General features: G+C 39.2%; 1 protein-coding gene across 1 annotated transcript in view; it reads right to left on the bottom strand.

Moving 5' to 3' along the window:
• Positions 1-5,508: 5,508 nt before the first annotated feature.
• The window catches only part of LOC126263323 (serine/arginine repetitive matrix protein 1-like), a 550,556-nt gene continuing 538,255 nt past the window's right edge, over positions 5,509-17,809 (bottom strand). Inside the window, exon 17 of the mRNA XM_049960412.1 lies at positions 5,509-7,740. Coding sequence (XP_049816369.1) covers positions 7,704-7,740 — 37 coding nt within the window. The 3' untranslated portion in view covers positions 5,509-7,703. The remainder of the gene's footprint in view (positions 7,741-17,809) is intronic.

Here is a 17,809-nt window from a genome sequence, read left to right as displayed (position 1 = left end):
AACACACACACACACACACACACACACACACACACACACAAAAAGATCTGTCATACACTACTAGTTTATGGTAGGCATAACAAAACATGCCCAGTTGCGAAGTATCGAAGTAAATAACTGTTCTACATTAAGTTATGTATTACAGCATGTGACAATTTGTGAAACAAAACAACTGCATTAAATAATATAAAATCCAGGAAGCCCACACTATGTGGTAACAAGGTACACTATGTGTTTAAAAGTATCTAGACACCTGGCTCAAAATGACTTAAAAGTTCGTGGCACCCTCCATAGGTAATGCTGGAATTCAATATAGTGTTGGCCCACCCTTAGCCTTGATGACATATGTTCCGTCAGATGCTGGAAAGTTTATTGGGGAATGGCTGCCCAGTCTTAAAGGAGTGCTGCACTGAGGAGAGGTACCGATATTGGTCGATGAGGCCTGGGCATGAATTTGGCGTTCCATAACATCCCAAAGGTGTTCTATAGGATTCAGGTCAGGACTCTGTGCAGGCCAATCCATTACTGAGATGTTATTGCTGTGTAACTACTCTGCCACAGGCCATGCATTATGAAAAGGTGCTCGATTGTGTTGAAAGATGCAGTCGCCATCCCCGTACTGCTCTTCAACTGTGGGAAGCAAGAAGTTGTTTAAAACATCAGTGTAGGCCTGTGCTGTGATATTGCCACATAAAACAACAAAGGGTGCAAGCCCCCTCCATGAAAAACACGAACACACCATAACACCAACTCCTCTGAAATTTGCTGTTGGCACTACACATGCCGGCAGACGACATTCACCAGGCATTCACCATACCCACAGTCTGCCATCGGATTGCCACATTGTGTACTGTCACTCCACACAAAGTTTTTCCACTGTTCAATCATCCAATGTTTATGCTCCTTACACCAAGCAAGACATCATTGTCATTTGCCACTGTGATGTGTGGTTTATGAGCAGCCACTCGACCATGACATCCAAGTTTTCTCTCCTCCTGCCTAACTGTCATAGTACTTGCAGTGGATCCTGGTGCAGTTTGGAATTCCTGTGTGATGGTCTGGATAGATGTCTGCCTATTACACAATACAACTCTCCTCAACTGTCGGCGGTCTGTGTCAGTCAACAGTCGAGGTCGGCCTGTACGCTTTTATGGTGTACATGTCCCTTCACATTTCCACTGCACTATCGCATCAGAAACAGTGGACTGGGGATGTTTAGGAGTTTGGAAATCTCGCATACAGACATATGACACAAATGACACCCAATCACCAGATCACTTTCAAAGTCCATGAGTTCTGCAGAGTATCCCATTCTGCTCTCTCACGATGTCTAATGAGTACTGAGGTCACTGATATGGAGTACCTGGCAGTAGGTGGCAGCACAATGCACCTAATATGAAAAACATGTTTTTGGGGGTGTCCGGATACTTTTGATCACAAAGTGTATGTATACAAAATTTTGTCTGTTCCTAAAATATGTAAATACTGTCTTAAAAACTCATATTTATATGTGTACAAGTAGGAAAAAGCATTTTTCCTGTTTTTAGGGAAGGTAATAAAAAAAGCGCTGATGATCCTGAAACTTCAGTGAAATATGTCAGGAAAATAAAAACAAAAAATGTGTTTTACTGAAGGTGGACCCTCTCCAAAAACAGATCTATTTGCAAGCAAATATAGACAGAAGAGCTTCAATCTCAAGACTATAATCTTAGAGAAAGTTGTCTCGAAAGTAAAAATACAATCGTCAGACAGTAGAAGTGTTCTAATGCACTATCATTTTTAAGCCTTTATGTATTAAATATATATATACATGTAATTCATGCGACTAATATAATTTCTTGGGTATAAGTACTTTTGAAAAAGGAAAACATAAATTTTCACCACTTTCCCACATACTTATATTTCAACAAAATAGAGTTTAGAAATGTCTTAAATATTATTTTAACGGTATTTACAAAATTTTAGGCGACAAGTTCATCAATTTCTGTTATTTTGGTTCAGATATGGTTGATGTGTACAATTCATCACTTTGACCAATAGGCAATGGATCGTCTGGCCCATCTTCTTCCATGTTGAGTTCAGCCTGTGGTGCATTTCCGCATGATTCGAGTAGACACTGGAGCATCAAAGTCCTGATTTTTTGTAGCTGCATCTATTGCCACAAGTCTTTTTGGATTGGCACGAAATCGTGTTCAACAATGCCTGTGGAGCTGGTTATTTATTCATTGGCACTACAGTTAGACAACCAATATTGCTTCCAATCCCACTTGAGGGTGTCTTTTTCATATGCAATCCACATTAGTTCACCTACATCTACATGACTTCTCTGCAATTCACGTTTAAGTGCTTGGCAGAGGATGCATCGAACCACAATCATACTATCTCTCTCCCATTCCACTCCTGAACAACGCGCGGGAAAAACGAACACCTAAACCTTTCTGTTCGAGCTCTGATTTCTGTTATTTTATTTTGATGATCATTCCTACCTATGTAGGTTGGGCTCAACAAAATATTTTCGCATTCGAAGAGAAAGTTGGTGACTGAAATTTTGTAAATAGATCTCGCCGCGACGAAAAACATCTTTGCTTTAATGACTTCCATCCCAACTCGCGTATCATATCTGCCACACTCTCTCCCCTATGACGTGATAATACAAAACGAGCTGCCCTTTTTTGCACCCTTTCGATGTCCTCCGTCAATCCCACTTGGTAAGGATCCCACACCGCGCAGCAATATTCTAACAGAGGACGAACGAGTGTAGTTTACGCTGTCTCTTTAGTGGACTTGTTGCATCTTCTAAGTGTCCTGCCAATGAAACTCAACCTTTGGCTCGCCTTCCCCACAATATTACCTATGTGGTCTTTCCAACTGAAGTTGTTCGTAGTTTTGACACCCAGGTACTTAGTTGAATTGACAGCCTTGAGAATTGTGCTATTTATCGAGTAATCGAATTCCAATGGATTTCTTTTGGAACTCATGTGGATCACCTCACACTTTTCGTTATTTAGCATCAACTGCCACCTGCCACACCATACAGCAATCTTTTCTAAATCGCTTTGCAACTGATACTGGTCTTCGTATGACCTTACTAGACGATAAATTACAGCATCATCTGCGAACAACCTAAGAGAACTGCTCAGATTGTCACCCAATCAATTCAGTTTTACTCGATGATTTGCTGTCTATTACTACAAACTGCATGTGGACAAGTTCTATATAAATGATACTGAACTGCAATCCTTGTTGGAGGAAGTTGTGCCAAATCGAATTTTGTGTCTGAAGCAGCTTTAGAAAAGTGAAGATATCACAACTCATCTATAGAAGTGTTTGAGACAACTCCATGAAGTACCACAAGAAAACCTTCAGTCGCTTCCATGATCTTCTGTTTTCACTGTAGCTGGGTCTTTGAAAATACAAACACTTTTACTGTGGGAAGCATCAGTCTGACGTGTGGCACAAAATTTAGTTTTACCCTGTCCAAACAGAGCGGAGGTAGTATCACAACCACTCACGGAGAAATAGAACGCCTCCCACAACAGTTTATACTTGAAGGATTTTTGTAATACAGTGCATCTCTTATGTTATCCCCTTCAGATTGTGCCCATTAACAAAACCACCTTTTATATTAATGATATACCCACAGTGCACAATAGCAAGGTACTTAACTAGGCATATGACACAACAGTTCTTAACTGGAGACTCAACTAGAATGCTCTTGCCCTGAACTGCTCTTGTGTCTTATTTTCCTTGAAGACTTACTTCCAAAATAATTGTAGTAGCTTAAACCTTAGTAAAACATGTGTAATGAACTTTGGAATACACTACTAACCTGATGGCATGCATTGGAATGTTATGGATGATTATGGTACAAAAAGAAAATTGGACGATACAACTGCCTCCTATAGTGTACTGTTAGACAAGCTTCTTTGTTGTGAACATAGCACTGGTCTTTTATACCAAAAATTAAGAAAATCAATTTATGCTATGAGAACAGTGTCACAAGTTCAGAACGATGAGCTGATGAGTGTGATATACTATGTCATAGTGTATCCATGCCTCACATAAGAAACTGAAATATGGGCATGTGCTCATGTGCTACAGACAAACATATAAGCAGAGTATTCACCCATAAAAAAAGGCAGTAAGACTCTGTGCAAGCTTAGTTATATTGAGTCTTGCAACAGGATGTTCAAAAGTAAGAATTTACAGCATTGTTATCAATTTATTTTTATAAAACTGTTCAAATAATTTTAAAATACAGCCAGTACATAATGTAAATAAAGATGTACACCTTTTAAATGCTAGGAGAGACCATGATTGTCATTTGGAAAGGCATACCACAAAAAGTGAAGACAGTAGTCCATTTACTTGAGAAGCAAATTTTATAACAGACTTCAAAAAAATTTATAAAGCTCAAATGAAGATCATACAGAAATGCCTCTGAAGGAGCTTCTTATCAATAATTGTTTTGACAGTATTGAGGTATTTTCTTTCAATGGTGCCAATAGTACTCATAAATACCAGTAATCAGGATATAAAGTGTTTTCGTGTGGTTTGTAATTGTTCCCAAAAAGCAATGACAAGAAGCATAAAACATGTGCACAATCCCTAACTAAGTCTTTATTTGTCAATAAGGAACAAATAAATAAGCCATTCAGCTTCAGCCACTGCATGCTATCTTCAGATATATACTGGTTGATCACATAGTAACAAGTTTCCCCTCACTCACGACAAGTGAGGCACTCTCAGTTGAGGGTCTGAGCTACCTGCCCTCCATTCTCACTTTTTCCAACCCACTTTTCATTTTCCCCTGACAAATGAACTAAGAGTTCTGAAAGCCAGAAACAGTTTTTTCCACTTTAAATTTGTGTCTCATCAATTCTAGAATTTTGCTTTTTGATGGCAAGTACTGACAAGTCATTCAGTCTTTTTGTGATTTAATAATGTTCTCAAGTGAATATTCTTTCCAGTAGGATAAACATTCATGTGATTTGTTATGTCAATCTCTTAAAAATCCATATTTTGCTTCTAAGATAGTGTGTACCAACTTTTCAGAAGTAAGAGAAACCACTCGTAGCAATTGTGCATGTTATAGAAGCCTAATGCAGTGACAATATTTTTTAATAAACAAACCAAATTATTTAAATAAACCAAGTTTTTCATAAATATGAAGTGTAAGAAATTTTTTGTGGTTCATTTTATATTGTAAATGAAAACAGAGAATTTTGCCATATGAAAAATAGGCAGAAGCAGCGAAGCTATGAGGCAATTTTTGATGAAAGCAGTTTTGAGCTGTAACCAGTAATTTTATTTACAACAAACACTTTCACTTTAATGACACTGATAAATATATGTTGTTCTTTTGAGTCCACATATTCCTTTCTCTTTTATTTCAAAATTTTGTTTTTCCATGTCATTATGACACAAGACTTCAATTCATATATCTCATTAAATTACACAAAAATTAAATAATATGACATACATATATGCAAACAACATGACACTGACAGCAACAGCAGTAATATCTTTGGAATGTAAACTATTATTTACACCAACATGGGTATTTTGTACAGTATAATAGTTTGAATATGAATATGGGAGAGAGATATATGTAACAGTATTATCATCACTGTTTTTTCAGTGATCATAAATATGAAGGAAAAACATCCAGTATATAAACAAATACATACTAACATGTGAAAATAATACTTAATTAAAACTCTACTGGGGATAATACCAGCTTAGAAATTTGTTAAAGGTTTACACAATTCCAACCAAATTGTCAGTTTTATCGTGTTATGTCAAATAGCACATTTAAAAAATGAAAAATGCTTATCAAACTTTGGCACATGACACACAAGCACATTTTGTAATCAGACAGCAAATGTAGAATGCAAGAGGAGAAGTGGTCTCAGGGAAATTGTATACAACTTTGAAGATATCTGTAGTCAAAATTCTTATATAGTTTATGACAAACTCCATAACTACAGTGACAATTTGAATAATTTTCAATTTTAGTGGTATGGTAATAACACAAGCACAATGCACATTTCATATGTGTTAATGTTGAGAATGGATCATTTACTTAAAGATTGAATATAAAAATTTAACCTAGAACTTAATTTAGTATCAGCATGTACAGCTAGTTTGTAGCAGTTGGACATTATATAATTGCTAATTTAGTTTCTAACATTTTTTGGAAAGAATTATATTCTGTTTGATAAAAGTGGTTTCTTAGTAAAGACATACCTTGACAAGTGTATACCCAGATGTCAGCTAAGATGAGCAGACAATTCATGGTGGTATCACAGTGAATGATAAATGGTTTTGAGATTTTATTGCAAATGGCTCTGAGTACACTTGCTACCAATCACTATCCTTTAATTTTTCCATCTTTCTTCAAACTGATACTGAATTTCTTTTTTTCTTGGTGGAGGGGTGGGGTGGGCGTGGGGAGGCAAAGGCAACCACATGTCAATGGCCCTCATTGAGTCCACTCATGTACCATGATTTGTTTCATTTTCTTGAAAGTTCTTCATGGTTGCTCTGTGAAATGCAGTGAACAAATGGTTCTATAAATGATGGAAGGAGTTCAGGAAGCCTCACATCATACAGTTGAGGCAGTGAACACTTAATAGGCACACAAAAATGTTGAAACTGTTGCTTAGCTTTTGGACTGCTTCTTCAGAGTTAAATGATTAGCAAAAATATACACACAAATACATTCATAAGGTGACTTTTCTGACTGCCTATATTGTCCTCACACTACAGAGCTCTGGGGAAAGATCCTGTCCAAAAACTTAGCAGAATTTCTAGGATTTTTTTATGTATCTGCTGACCACCCAAAAAGCCTCAACTATGCATCAAGTCATTACATTTATTCCTTCCATTATAGGTTTACATCCACCTTAGCTGAGTGATCTGTGTAGATGGCTGCCATGTGGAGGATCTGGATTTGATTCCCACTACTGTAGAGGATTTTCCCTTGGTGGGAGGATTGGTATAGGTTACGCTCAGCCTTGTGGAGCCAATTGAGGAGTTACCTGATTGAGAAGTGAGAAGCAGAAGCTCCAAGGTCTGAAAAGTTGGCAAAATGGCTGGGAGAGTGGTGTACTGACCACATGCCACTTCATACTGCATCTTCTTGATGCCACATGGCAGCAGATGACACAGCAGCTGATTGACATCCCATGGGCCTTCAGGGCCTGGATGAAGAACTTGTTTCTATGTTTCCACCAATTTTGTACTACTGGTGCCATAACTGAGTATTTGACAAGCATATCTGCCTTTCATTGTAGTATTTTATTCAAAATGGAAAATAATTCTTTCATCATCAAGCCATATCAACAGTTAAAACTAGGAAATGTGCATAGTATGTGACAAGGCATAAACAGTTACAACTAATAGGGAGATATGAATATAAAGTGTCTTCCTTTCAACAACAGGTAAACAATCCCAGAAGTGAAATTTCAAATAATTTTGCATATGTTGTAAATAACAGACTGTCTTCTTATTGAAGAATGAATAACCTGTACTTGAAATGTTCAAAAGAGATTACAGTTGCCAGATGAAGAATTTGATACCACTTCCCAGTATATTGTTGTTCTGATCTGTGACTAGTGGGACTTTTCTTCTTGCAAACACCATGCTGACGTGCAAGTAATGTGGAAGTTTCATTTCCTGCTTCAGCAGTAGTGTATTATTCACTCCAGGTTTTCACAAGATTTGGACTTGCTGGATCTAGAAACAGGACAAAATTTGCAATTTGGTGTAATAATTTGAAACACTTTAAATAACATGTACAATCATGACAAGAGAGAACATCCATAAAGTACCCTCCTAGTACCACTGGGATCAATAAGACCCCATAAGCACATTTGAAATATATATCTCCCTTGTTTTCAAAATGATTATTTTAAAAATTTATGACTTTGTCTCTCGAAGTTGCTAGTATGCAATGACATATTGTTCAGTTTTACCTTTACAATGTAGTAAAATTTATTCAAGGGCTATGCACTGAGTACCACTGGGGTCAGCATGAAACCAATCTAAATTTTTGTTTTGTTTCTTGAATGTAACATTATGAAAACAGAATGACAAATGCTACATTGAACAGATGTTATATGTAACACCTGCAATAATTAAACTAACATTTCCCACTTATTATTTATACCCATTGTTGCTGTTTCTAGTCTCACCTGCTGTGTGCAAGAAATGCGTTGTGACTAGAAAACGTTTGAGTAGTGCTAAAATACAAGCAGTTTTAAAAGAAGAGGAGGAATTAGGAAATACACCTCCTGATGACGATGAAGAGATTAATGCTATTATTTCTGGAGTTAGTGAATCAACTGAAGATTCTGATGAAGATGATGTAGATTTGGAAACTCTATTTCCTGAAGTTGCTGACATCTCAAATCAGAATGTTTTCAAGTAAATATATATAATCTACTATATGTTTGCAAAAACTTTAGTGATAGTACTAATAATAATAAAATGTAAAATAGTAATCCCATTTTTTTCAGGTTGAGAAATGGAAATTAAACATGGGGACAAAATCCTGTTAGATTACATGGGAAGCAGCCAGCATGAAATATTTTGAAGATGGCTCCAGGTCCCATAAGGCATACTGTAAGGAACATAAATAATGTGCAGTCAGCATTTGAAATATTTATGAAACCCAGGATTTTCCAGATAATTTTGAAGTGGACCAACAGAGAAGGTAACATTACTTTTGGTAACAAATGGACAGATCTCGATAGAGAAGGATTTGAATGCTTTTTTGGCCTGTTTATTCTTGCAGGAGCATGAAAAGGTCACAATGAGGGCATAGTGAATTTATGGAACGAAGGGCATGGCTGACCTATTTTCAATAATTCTATGACTAGGAACCATTTTACAGAAATATCACGCTGTATTTGGTTTGATGACACTCAGCATTGGCGACAGAATCGTAGCCCTGATAAATTGGCTCCTACAAGGGATTTATTTGAACAGTGGGTAAGCACATTACATTATGCACATGAACCACATGAGAATATTACAGTTGATGAACAACTGGTAACTTTTAGAGGTAGGTGTCCATTTCACCATTACATCCCCTCAAAACCTGGAAAGTTTGATATAAAGATATGGGCTGCATGTGGCAGCACTAATTACTGTGTCACACACCTGCAGGTGTACACAGGAAAGGGGGAAGGCCAGCCTAAAGAAATAAAGCAGGGAAAAAGAGTAGTGTTAGGATTGACAGAACATTTATCCTGGGGTCGTAGAAATATCACAACAGATAATTTCTTTAAAAGTTGGAGTTGGCAAAGGAACTACAATGAAAACAAATGACTCTTCTAGTAACACTAAGAAAAAGTCATTGTGAACTAACTGCAGAATTTATCGAAGCAAGGGGAAGAAATGCAGCTTCATGTCGCTTCAGATTCCAGGAATCAGCTACAATAGTCTCCTATTGCCAAAAAAAGGGTAAGATAGTGACATTGCTGAATACCATGCATTTCAGAGAGGAAATAGGTGATGGCAAAGCAGAAAAACCTTTTATAATCCTAGACAATAATGCAACTAAATCATGTGTAGACACAATTGACAAGTTAGTCACGACCTACACCACAAAATGTATGACAAGAAGATGGCCCATGGTTATTTTTATAAAATTTTGGATGTTAGTGCCCTAAATGCTTTCATAATTTGGCACAGCAGAGCTTCTCTTCCTTATCCTCCTCCTTCAGCAGAAGTGCATACAGGGGAAAACATGGATGGTGCTCTCTATGTGAACCTTCAATGGATAAAAAACATTCAGAAACATGAAGAAGATGCTTTTCTTTTGTCTGTAAACAATATTAAGAGATTCTTTGTTTTAAATGTAAAGAGTTGCTTTGTTTTAGATGTAAGGATCTATAAGATCAAGGATTATGACAAGATCTATAAGTGCTTATATACATAGTTTACCTGTTTTCAATATTGCCAATATATCCCATGGTAACTGCTTGGAGTCATATTCACCCCAGTAGTACTCAGGGTAACAAAAATTTTCTGTTAATAGGAGGGATAAAGAGACAGGCACTAAATTGTAAATATCATAATATTATGACAAATTATTGTTATATAAAGAGCACAGCATAAAAAGGTTACATCCAGATTTTCAAGACACATTACTCACAAATAAAAGACGACTTGGTAAACACTATATAGTGGAGATGCTGAGTCGTGATAGGCACAACAAAAAGATTCACACAATTATAGCTTTTGGCCATTAAGGCCTTTGTCAGCAATAGACGCACGCACACACACACACACACACACACACACACACACACACACACACACACACACACACACACACACACACACACTTTCCTTCTCTAATATTGTTACATTCCATCCTCGATTTACCATTGTAAAACTTGGCAAAGATATTCAGAGAATTAGAGGACCTGACAGAATATGGTTAGAATGGATATTCGGGTGACTTCAGCACTTTTGTCAGATCAAGGCTTTGTAAGTGTGGAAACTGGTGGAAGGTTGATTAAATAGAACTCGTGGGGATGCCAGCTGGCTTGTATGTCAAATAATTATTGCTTGGGTTTTATAAGGATATCTTTTAAGCAGCCATCAGTTTTGCCAGGAGGCATACTGTTCAAAATTGAGCCAGAGTGACTGTGAAGAGCTATGGAGCACAGATAGAGAGCTAGGAAAGTGGTGACATTGGTGTACTATTTGAGATGAACAGAATAAAGTGATTTTGGCATGTTGGCAGTGTAAAAAATGTATATGCAAGAGGAGAGAGGACAAAGCCCTTTCACCCAACTGCAAAAGGCATGAACAGCACAGCAATTGCTGTTGCTAATGGTGACAAGGGATTAGTAATTCAACAGAAAGGAAGCAATTAGGCAGACATAGTTTGCAGATGTGTTCTAGAGCATGAAGAGGTAACTGGATGTCATGCAGGGTTAAAGGCTCTCTCTCAATTGAAGGTTCATTTAAAGGATGGGTTTTTTATTATTAGGTTGATGGCACAAGAGGTATGAGTGGTACAGGAATTTTTCTTCAGGAGAAAGGTTGAAACATAGGCCAACTGTTGAACAAGGCCTTACTGAATCACAAAATGAGACTGATGGGTCAGTAGTAGTAGGAGGAGGAGGTGCCACTTGGGGGGGGGGGGGAGAGGAAGGGGTTTTTGCATATAAGGAAAAGTACAGTTCTATAGATTTTCCAGAGATCAGGATAGGGAGAAAGAAGAAGATTCGTTCACATGTCTATAGTCATGATCAAGAGAATTCATATTTTTATGATGTATCTATGTACTGGAAAGGGGAACAAGACAGGGGCAAAGTTACAAATGAGTTCATCGACAGTCAGGAAAAAATAATAATAATCAAAATGAGGGTGTACAGGACTTATAGAGGTAACAACAAGGTAGGGTAGCAATGCTCAGTTAACAAGCAAAAGAGAATTATTGTGCAGAAACGAGTACTGGAAGTAGTTTTTACCTGTGAGACAACAGAAAGCAATCCTATACTTAGAGACTTCAGGTTGGTACATGTCTGGGCCAGTCCTGGCATAATGTCACACTGAATAGTTTCACAGTATGTCTCTGTATTTGTTAGTGGTGTATGAATGTAACTGGTCAGAAGTATACAAATGGTGGTGGTATAGCTGTTGGAAGTTGTGGAGGAGGAGTAGGATAGAGATCATGGACAAAGTGTGAGTCAGTAAGGATGGATGGATTTTTTGGGGGTGGTGGCAGATAAATCTTCACAAAACTCTGCTGCAGAAATGATGCAGTGTAAGGGATATGATCAGAGTGATCATGGGGTGGCTTATATTCAGGTATTAATGGAGTTACTGTAGGTGCTTATGTGGGAATAGTCCTGGATATTTTATAGATAGACACTGGAAAATTGTATCTGCAGAATGAATTTGTGTAGGAAACATTGAGTGGGAAAGTTACTGGCAGATGGTAACTTCCAGCTGACTGAAGGTTTCTGCAGTAATGTAGGAGGTTAGGAGATGTTAAAATGATAATAGGGATCCAATTGTTGGCCAAGTTCCAGGATAAATGGATACAAATTCAACCTTCAGCACATGAGAACTTAGTGGAAAGCCTCTTACAAACTTCAAACACTGTAGTACCATAAGAAACAAAATGTGATTTCAATTTTCTCTATTTCCTGATCTAATCAAGTGACAGGCAGGAATCACTATCACAGATTTAGTTGTTGGTTGTTGTTCAAAAGTGCTGTAAGTGTCTTTTGCACTTTTCTTTGCTGATAGAGTTGTTCAAGTAAAGTATGCCATATTCTCTGAATGAAAGGGTTTGTATGGTTGAATCTCACAAACATACTGGTCCATTCAAAAAAACCACTGAAAATTTTCACTTGCAGATTCTTATCTGTAGTATTCTTGCAAATAATAATGTTCAGAAGTTGACAACAAAATGGTGGCACCATGGCATTATCTCTAATTGTAATCATAAATGTAAGTCTTGAGTTTGATTTATGGAAGTAGGTGCAAGCATTTTGTAGAAAATTACTGCCTACCCAAAAAAGTGAGTCAGGCAGCTTTCACGACAGACAGCTGTTAAATATATATCTTGTCATCTGTACTTACATCCATACACCTGAAATCTTATGGCATTCAGTGCATTCATGTATGCTTGCTAGCTGACAAGGAAAAGAAGGTTAAGAATTGTGAGTGGTTACTTAAAAGAGTTGTGGATGACGAACTTGACCTGACACGGTATTTTAAGAGTGAAAATCTTGACTCCACCTTTCTGATTACTCCAGATAGACAGACAGACTAATCTCTACTGGTCCAAAACCTTCACATTGTTCATCAGATACCTCTACATGATAAATAACATGAAGTTTGTTGTGCTGTTTCTGGTAGTCAAGTTATCAGCCTGACGTTCTTTGAGACCACTTCTGATATAGAAGTTTATCTGCAGATTTTCATGAACTGCCATTATCAGTAAAAAGAAAATGAAGGGCACTAACCTTTTTTTCCCAGCAAGATGGAACAATGTGCCACATGTCTCATAAATTGCCATCTCCTATTCATCGAAAATTCACAGAGAAATATACAAAAGTTGTGGTTGCCTCATCTGCTTGTTTTTTTATTCACGGGGTAATTTAAAAGGAAAAGTATGATTGTGACACTGAGATGGTAGCCCAAGTGAAGGAATTGTTCAGCCAGACTACTGAAACAGTCGATGTAACAGTTGTGCTTAAAGTTAATTTGAATGCGATTTCATGAACACAAAACTACATAGAGGCACAGAGCAATCATTTTCGTTATATGCTACAATATTTGAATTATTGTATTTTTAAAATTGTTTTGTGATCTGAAGTAAACCAATGTTTTTCTATGTCTGAATGTTTGTTTTATTGATGCAGGGACATTTTTATTTAGGCAAGGTATGATATAGTAATGTGGGCACTCCATAAGTGACAGCAGCTGCTGCAGAGGGGGAACTTTCTGACAAATGACAATGGCCTGGTATGGAATGACTGAGGGACTATGATTCGATGTGCTTTAGACGTGCCGTGTATTTCAACGTGTGTTTGTCCTGTGTTGATTATGGAACAATCTGCATATTATAACAAACTCCATTATTTATATACGTTATCTCTATCTCATCTTGGGGTAAAATTCACATTTGTGATCTATGACTGTGAACAGCTCATTTGAATGCTCCTACATTCCCAGTTTGGATACTGTGAGTTGACAATCAAGCCATCTTGCATCTGTAGAGTACTGAATTTCTTACAAGACAATGACTTTTGGACAAATGTGCTTAGTGCTTCACAGTGGAATACTCGGCAACTGTTTCTGTTCAGGCAGGAAAATGATCACTCTCAATAAAGTGTCACCAGTCTGACAATGCTACCTATGGTACCAATAATGTATTCCTACAGACAATCTATTGGTACTTTCATTCCCGACTTTATTTTGCATGTATGCATTTCCAATACCGTGCACCAGCTTCATGGACAAGCAAATTCTCGAATGTTTGCTGATGTTGATGTGCGGCCTCGCCACATCCAACCTCTATCAACCCATTCGTACTGCATCAAGTGGTCTAACTGGTTGGACAGTTTTCAGATGTTGCTACTGAACATACATCCACGTTATGTACAGGTACTGTGAACATGTGTGTTGTGCCTCTCCAGATGTCATCTTGGCTATCAGCACAACCATGCACCAATGAATCTACCACCTGTTTTGGTTGACAACTTAACCTTGCTCATTTCCATTCAAACCAACGTGCACTAGTTCAGTGATGTTGCAATATGGCTCCATTGTCAACACACAGTATCCAAACTGGGAACGTAGGAGCATTCAGATGAGCTGAGACACAGTAATCATGGGTCAGCAATTGCGGTCACTGAGTGCATTCTGGCCACACAAAGCCTCTTGGAGGACAGTACACAATTCGTCACTTTGCTCAGGCACCTCGGTGGACATGTTGACGTAATCAATGATATTATTATGCCTCCCCTTCTCCCTCCCCCAGATAGAAATAAATACAATGCTACAAAGTCTGCACTGCTCCAACTTATTTCACAGATGTTTGGGGCAGCCATTAAAACAAATCACCTAAGATGAATGCCTGGGGAACAGGATGCCTTCACAACTTTGGCGCCGCTTATGTACACTGGTGGATATTAACCTCATGTCTGATCATACACAATGGTCTCTGTGGATCGTTGAGCTCCTGCCTCAGGTACAACTGGCTATGAGTTCACACGACTGTGAATCACTGGAAACCAAATTCATACTGGCAGACAGGATTTTTACTTTTTTACAACAACGAGAATGCATAAACGTCACAGATATCAATGCCCCTCACTTTGAATCGCAGGTACTATGCTGTGCCAACTGCCTAGACACAGTTGAACCAGACTAATCATGCCCAAAAGAAGCCAAGTGTGACGTCATCTCCACCATAGGGGATGGTGACCTTCAGCCTACCACAACAAAAATTCGCGAGGCAAACATGCCATGTGCGTTCACATTACTGTATGGGGACAGCTCTGCTGGTTACAAACACTGTTTGGCGATGTGGTGCACAATTTTCAGCCATCATGTGACTGCCGAAAAGAGAAGCATGATCTAGAGTAAGTACAACGGGCAATTCAAGTTACCTCACATTGCAACATACCAATACGTCACCCCTTCAGCAAAGTGGCAGACAGTACACGTTTGGCTGCATACATAGACGATATTTTCTCATTGACTTGGGTTTGGACATGCGTACCCCACCCCCTGGACATTCTCCAGCGATGAGCGATTACCTGCCATCCAGCTCCACATGGCAAATGGCTTCTCTATTACCATATACAAATACGCATCTCGTGCCTTTGGTCTCGTTGCAGATGTCGCTGAACTAGTGCTCGGGGCTGACTTGCTCAGACACTTCCATGTATCACCAGATTTAGCATGCATCACACTAAAACATCAAGACAACAATCACTTCATTACTGGTGTCGTCAGTTGCAGGTCCCCACTGCCACGGCAGACTTCTACTACTGCTCTCTCGAAACGCATGCAGTATCATGACATGATTGATGAACGTCAACGATACTTGCACAACTGCTTCACATCACTGGCCCAACTGCAACAAAGTTACTTCGACACAACGTAACATTCATTGTGCCTGTGGGATGGAAATGAAACCATATGAAAAACCAATTGCGCAGTTTTGGTTGAATTTGCTACCTCATGAGTCCATCTGGTCTCTACTCTGACACAATAATCTCATCCGTCTGCTCCCATGGACTCCAACGTGGCATCTCAGCCAGAACTCTGCACAAATGGGACACCTACCACTGCAGTATGCGTGACAACAGTACCTGTACATACAACCCAGGTTAGTAATGTGCATCCTTTTCATGATCTTTGTTTCGACTCAGTGTATTACCACGCCCATCACACAGCTGTGAGTTTAGTTTATGTGAATTGCTATTTGCAGCCCGCATCTCGTGACCACGAGTTCTCGCTTCCCACGTCCGGGTTCCCGGGTTCGATTCCCGGCGGGGTCAGGGATTTTCTCTGCCTCGTGATGGCTGGGTGTTGTGTGCTGTCCTTAGGTTAGTTAGGTTTAAGTAGTTCTAAGTTCTAGGGGACTTATGACCACAGCAGTTGAGTCCCATAGTGCTCAGAGCCATTTGAACCATTTTTTTGCTATTTGCAGTGGGAGGGTTCACAATATTATCACCATCCTGGGCTATCCTGTCTGCCACAGACTATGGTGGTTACTGCCAGGCGATCTCTATGCAGCCATAATGGCTACTACAAACCAGAATTTTGTAACTTTCAGATAGTTCATCTCTATCAAATTTGTGCCCAAGAAAGATGGTACCATTAGGGTACGTCATTGATGATGACAACGTCATCTTCACCAGCCTGAAATAGTCTTCCTCTGCCATCTGGTTAATGCCGCTGGAATCTGTCCCACGCCACAATAGTCACTGATGGCTACCTGACCCCTGACATTGTGGACTTCACCCACTACCTTGCGTGAGCATCGGTTCTCAGTGACTTAGATTGCAAAGAGGCATGCCTGCAGATACCAGTGAGTGAGGGGGACATGCCAAAGATGGTCATCATCAGTTTATATGAATTTCTGCACATGCATTACGGTCTCGAAATCGCGGCTCAGAACTCGCAGCAATCTACTGATAGTGCACTGTTTAAGTTCCTTTTCTGCTCTGTGTATTTGGACGACATTCTAATTGCCGGCCGCGGCGGTCGAGCGGTTCTAGGCGCATCAGTCCGGAACCGCGCGACGGCTACGGTCGCAGGTTCGAATCCTGCCTCGTGCATGGATGTGTGTTATGTCCTTAGGTTAGTTAGGTTTAAGTAGTTCTAAGTTCTAGGGGACTGATGACCTCAGATGTTAAGTCCCATAGTGCTCAGAGCCATTTGAACCATTTTTTTGGGCATTCTAATTGTCCCCACTTCATGAGAAGAGCACGAGTTACATCTCAAACAAGTTCTCGATGCACTTTCTGATAACAGTTCGTCATTAACGACATCTTCATCAGCAAGAAGTAGTCTTTTGCGGCCACCTAGTTAATGCCATTGCAATCCATCCTAAGCTACAACCAACAGAGTTTGTCAAACAACTAAGTCGACTGCAACATTTCCCTGAAATACGTCGTTGACTCTGCATGATTAACTGCTATCGTAGACACCTCCTTAACGCTGCCACCATTCAGGCACCGCTCGCAGAAGTTCTAACTGGCAAAAGCACGAACAGGAGATGCAAGATTGAGTAGACTCCACGTTGACATAATAAAAGTGTGTCTTGCACAAGCCATGACTTAAGTGCAACCACTACCTAATGCCCAACTAAAGATTATGTTGGACACGAGTGACTTTGCCATCAGGGCAGTACTGCAGCAAGAAGTGATGGGCAAACAACAGCTACCGCCCATTTTCTCATAAAGTGACGGATTCTCTGTGCAAGTGGCCTGCCCACAATCGTGAATCTTGGCGGTGTGTGAGGCAGTCCACCAGTTTAAAGATGATGTAGAGAGCAGATTTTCATCATTTATACAGAGCACTGAGCTTTGGTGGGCTTGATGTGCAGCCTTTGAAAGCTTTCTACCCTCCACGGTTCCGTCACCTAAACTATACAGCACGATTCACAGCTGATGTTAGACGTCTCCACGGAGCAGACAGTGTCATCGCAGACTGTCTGTTAAGAATGAACACTCTCTCCACACATGTCAACTATAATAACTTAGCAGAAGCACAGTTTCAAGACCAACAAATTATGGACTTCCTTCAAGATCCT

This window comes from Schistocerca nitens, chromosome 6 (genome assembly GCF_023898315.1).
Source record: "Schistocerca nitens isolate TAMUIC-IGC-003100 chromosome 6, iqSchNite1.1, whole genome shotgun sequence".
NCBI classification, from domain to species: Eukaryota; Metazoa; Arthropoda; class Insecta; order Orthoptera; family Acrididae; genus Schistocerca; species Schistocerca nitens.
The sequence above is the reverse complement of the archived record's forward strand: the minus strand, read 5'-3'. Positions and strand labels throughout refer to the sequence as shown.